Raw genomic sequence first — 5,064 nt, 5'->3', positions numbered from 1 at the left:
AGGGATGGGAGTAGAACATGGGAAAGATAAGAAATTTCAAAACATCCAAGGCGAGCAGCGCTATATTTGGGACGAGAAGAAGAAAAAAAAAAAGGTTGGTTTGTTTAGATGGAAGATAGGTAGAAAGGAATCCGGGGCATAAAATTGAGAGGAAAGAAGCGAAAAAGCGCTCCCGCTTGCTGGTGGATACTGGCTCCCTCCAGCAAGACGGTGTCGAACTCGCACGTAAGTCTGCCTTCGTCTCGTGCCGTAGATTTATTTATTTGGAAGAGAACCCCGCCTGTGGTTCAATGCGCCAAACACCTTACACCAGAAATAACTGGCTTGACAAGGAAGACAACCGAAATCAAAACATGTACTATGGCCAGGCAAAGATAAAACGCAAAGTGGGATCCGAATGTCGACATGGCTCCAGCGACAAACACATGCAAGGAGGAAAGGGAAATCAACCGGAGGTTGGAAGGTGAGCGAGAGGCGTAGGTAGGTAGGTAGTAAGGAGGTTCGGTTTAGTAGGATGGGAGGTTAAAGAGGGCCCCGTCAGACAAAAAACGGGGGAGTCGAATAAAGGATGAAAAAGAGAAGAAGATGGTAGCGATGCGAACATCTCTTGCAAGCGCGCAAATAGAAAGGGTATAAGTTTTACATCGAAGCCACTCGGGAAAAAGGGAATGAAAAAAAGAAAAAAGCACAAGAGTATCTTCAAAACGTGTCACGAGCTGTTGGATCGCAGTAAAGCCTGCAAAAGTTGGTTAGTATTGTGTTGACTATCGAAAGACAGTGGTTTCGGGGCAGAGGCGGCTCAACATACCCTCTCCATAGCAAGTTCATCGCTCTTGTCCACATTGGGACCTGTCAGGTTACTGCTACCACGAGTCACTGTACTCGTAGCGGTGATGGATCGTGTGTCCATATTCGGACGCTTGCCATCGCCCGTGTGGACGGGATGCATTTCACCGCTACTCGAGATGCGGGACTCTTTGCTCTTCTCCAACAGCGAACCGCCCAGGGTGGCACATTTGAGGATGGTCTGCATCATCTGGTTCTGTTTCAGAGGTTTCGACAGATACTCGTCCATCTGGGCTTGGATACATTTCTCCCGGTCACCCAACATCGCGTGGGCCGTGAGGGCGATGATCGGTGTCCGAGTCAGACCGGACTCCCGCTCGTACTCACGAATCTTGCCGGTCGCTTCGAAGCCACCCATAACTGGCATTTGGACGTCCATCAGGATGACATCGTAACGACGTTGCTTGACCGCCTCAAATGCCTCTAAGCCGTTGCCAACAACCGAGACATTGTGGTTGTGCTTCTCGAGAATCTTCACGGCCAATTTCTGGTTGACGTCGTTGTCCTCGGCGAGCAAGATGTCAAACGAGCGAGAGTGGTCGGTCGTGATCGGCGTGGACCGTCCTTCCAGGGCCGGCAGCATACCGTTCCCGAGGTCGATTGGCTGGCATGGCGTGGTCATGTAGGAGCTGATCCCAAGGTCCAGGGCCGACTTCAAACTGACGCACACCAGGGGACACACCAGGACGATGGGAACGTATTTGAAGTCGTCGAACGTGCGGAGGAGCCGAGCCGTCGCCACCGAATCCACGATGATAACGTCGTAGGCGTGACCAGATTCCTTGCCGGACGGATCCTGAATCTCAGGGGGCGGGACATGGTCTTCATTCCGCACCACCAACGGCACGAGGTCGATCTCCTTGAGCATCTTCATCACATTGTCTGCCTGGTGAGCATTCTCGCCCTTGTCGATGAAGAGCACCCGGTGGTTCTTGTAGGGCAACAGCTGATTGGCGATCACGTTCAGCGATTGGTCCGCGAGTTTCACCACACAGGTGAAGTGGAACGTGCTGCCATGGCCGTACTCCGACGTGACCCAGACATCACCACCCATCAGGTTCACTAGCCGTTTCGAGATCGACAGGCCCAGACCGGTGCCGCCAAATCGTCGCGTGGTCGACCCGTCGGCTTGCTGGAACGTGTCGAAAATGAGATCCAGCTTATCTTCTTCGATACCGATGCCGGTGTCAGAGACGGAGAATTCGAAAGCGTACTCGTTCATCGCACATTGCTCCCGATCCGACTTGCGGATCGTGAGTTTGACCTCGCCATTCTCGGTGAACTTGATGGCATTGCCGACCAGGTTGAGGATGATCTGACGGAGACGGAAGGGGTCGCCGATCACGTAGTCCGGAACCGTGTTGTCAACCTGATAGGTCAGGCTGAGGAACTTTTCGTTGGCCTTGACCGCCAGCGTCTTGAGTGCGTTGAACACGGTTCCCCGGACCGTGAAGGGAATGCTTTCGATGACCATCCGGTTCGCCTCGATCTTCGAGATATCCAGGATGTCGTCGATGATCGTCAGCAAGCTGTTGGCCAGATTGTGGACAACATTCAACATCTCGCGCGTGTAGGGCTTGAGGTCGTCTGTATCGAGGGTCAACTGCGTCATGCCGATGATGCCGTTCATAGGGGTTCGGATCTCGTGACTCATGTTCGCCAGGAACTCGGACTTGGTGCGGTTCGCCAGCTCGGCGGCCTCCCTAGCCGCGGTATTCCGCTGGATACTGTCTCGCAAGTTGGACACCATCTTGTTGATCTTCCGCTTCAGCTCGTCCATCTCACCCGAGGCGTTGACGGTGATGAGCTTGGTGAAATCGCCGTCGGTGGCGGCATCCGTGATCTCGCCGAAGGCTCGCACCTGCGACGTCAGGTTCTCGGCCATGGTGTTCACGTCCTCGGTGATCTCCTTCCACGTTCCGGCAATCCCCTCCACGTTGGCCTGACCGCCCATCTTGCCGTCCACGCCGACATCGCGAGCGACCTTCTTGAGTTCGGTGGCGAACTTGGCGAGTCGGTCCACCATGTGGTTGATGGTGACCTTGAGGGTCAAGATCTCTCCCTGGGCGTGGACTTGGATCTTTTTGCTCAAGTCACCCTTGGCGATGGCCTGGGTCACGTCGGAGATACTTCGCACCTGGGAGGTCAGGTTCTGGGCCATGGTGTTCACGTTATCCGTGAGGTCTTTCCATTTGCCCTCCACGTTGTCCACCTTGGCTTGGCCCCCGAGTGTTCCATCCGTGCCGACCTCGCGCGCGACCTTGCTCACCTCGAAGGCGAAGGTGTTCAGGCGGTCCACCATGCCGTTGATGGTGCTCTTCAGGTCCAAGATCTCGCCTTGCACGTTCGCCGTGACCTTCTTGGTCAGATCGCCCTTGGCGACCGCAGTGGTCACGTCCGCGATCTCTCGGACCTGGGTCGTAAGATTGTTGGCCATGCGGTTGACATTCTCGGTCAGATCTTTCCACGTGCCCTCGACGTCATTGACGGTGGCCTGGCCACCCAGCACACCATCCGTGCCGACCTCCTTGGCGATCTTCGTGACTTCCTGGGCAAACTGCCGCAGCTGGTCCACCATGCTGTTGATAATGTTCTTCAGTTCGGCGATCTCCCCCTTGCAGTTGGCCTGGACCTTTTGGGTCAGATCACCCTTGGCCACGGCCTTGGTTACCGTGGCAATGTCGCGCACCTGGGTGGTCAGGTTGTTGGCCATGGCGTTCACATTGACCGTCAGCTCGTTCCACATCCCTTGGACCCCTTCAATCTGCGCCTGCCCCCCGAGGACACCTTCCGTGCCGACATCGCGGGCCACGCGGGTCACCTCCGTGGCAAAGGTTCGCAACTGGTCGACCATTGTATTGATGGTCTGCTGCAGCTCCAGGATCTCGCCCTGGGCCCGACTCTCGATCTTCTGGCTCAGATCACCGTGAGCGACCGCGGTGGTGACCGCGGCGATCTCGCGCACTTGATCGGTGAGGTTCTTGGCCATGATGTTCACGTTCTCGGTCAGTTCCTTCCAGATGCCGTGGACTCCCGTGATCTGGGCCTGGCCACCGAGTATGCCCTCGGTTCCGACCTCGCGGGCCACTCGCGAAACCTCGCTACCGAAGACCTGCAGTTGGTCCATCATGGTGTTGATCGTCCGTTTGAAGGTGGCGATCTCCGGGTCCATTTCCAGGGGGTGGATCTGGACCTTCATGGACAGGTCACCGTTGGCCACCTGCGTGATGATGCCGCCAATCTCCCGCAGGGCCTTCTGGAAGGCTTCGTTGGCCTGCTGGTGCTTGCGCAGCTCCCGTTCGAGGAGGACGACATCCTCGTTCTCGACCTTGGTCAACGCGCGCCGGGTCTGCTCTTCCTGCTGTTTTAACTCATCACGGACCTGGGCGATGATGTCCTTCTGGTAGCTGATCTCCTCGGCGAGTTTCTGGACGTGGTTCCGCAAATAACTGATATCCTCTTCGCGCACCAGCCGAGTCCCGGGTTCCAGTTCGTCGTCCTCATCGGATTCTTCGTCGTCGACATCCTCCTCGGGCTCGGGGTCATGGGGGTCGGCGCTGGATCGTCCGGGGCGAGCCGGGTGGTTGGGATTTTGCTGCTGTAGGATGGAAGATGCGTTAGAACCTTCCCGGGAGGTGGAGCGAGAGAGACCAAATGAGCAGAGGAACTCAGTTTCCCGAGTGCTGGGGCACAAGGCAGACTGAGCGAGTCCTAGGGGGTGTCCGGGGGACGGCTGGTGACTGACAGATTGGAATTCCAAGTGATGCACCCGACGGATCAGAGCTTCTAATTCATTTTCAAACGCCGCTTTTGCTGGGCTTCGATCCCCGGGCAGTTTGGGAGGTTTGGAGTTGTAACCATTGGTGGTCGATTGGGGGAAGTGGAAGTCGAAGGGAGGAGAGGGGCCGGAGCCGGGGACGTCTCTGGCCAGACCTTGGAGGAGGGCAGTGGCGGCCGCGAGCGTCTCGTCCGCGCCAGCCATTGTGCCTTGGGGACGACTCGATCAAAAAACGGACATAAGTATTGTGGTGTCTATAAAAGAAGAAAGAAAGATAAAAATTTTCGATCGAGGATTGTTGTCGTTCGAAAACTGTCTAGAGGGTAGCGGGTGAGTGGATGAGAATCGGATTGAGAGAAAGGAATCTGCGCGTGTTGTAAACGGAGGGGGGGGAGAGAGAAGAGAGGGGAGGCAAGAGATGAGGGTTGTGGGGGGGGGGG

At 56.2% G+C, this 5,064-nt stretch overlaps 1 protein-coding gene across 1 annotated transcript; it reads right to left on the bottom strand.

Annotated features, from left to right (window-relative positions):
* Positions 1 to 425: 425 nt before the first annotated feature.
* tcsC (putative two-component osmosensing histidine kinase (Bos1)) lies at positions 426 to 5,064 on the bottom strand. Its single transcript, XM_024819857.1, has 2 exons — positions 809 to 5,064; positions 426 to 736 (listed from the first exon to the last, which is right to left on the bottom strand). The coding sequence occupies exons 1-2, from the start codon at positions 4,826 to 4,828 to the stop codon at positions 710 to 712; spliced, it is 4,047 nt and encodes a 1,348-aa protein (XP_024668323.1). The 5' UTR covers positions 4,829 to 5,064; the 3' UTR covers positions 426 to 709.

Source organism: Aspergillus candidus, assembly GCF_002847045.1.
Source record: "Aspergillus candidus strain CBS 102.13 unplaced genomic scaffold BDW47scaffold_65, whole genome shotgun sequence".
NCBI lineage: Eukaryota > Fungi > Ascomycota > Eurotiomycetes > Eurotiales > Aspergillaceae > Aspergillus > Aspergillus candidus.
Note: the sequence above shows the minus strand (reverse complement) of the source record. Positions and strands in the feature narration are given on the sequence as shown.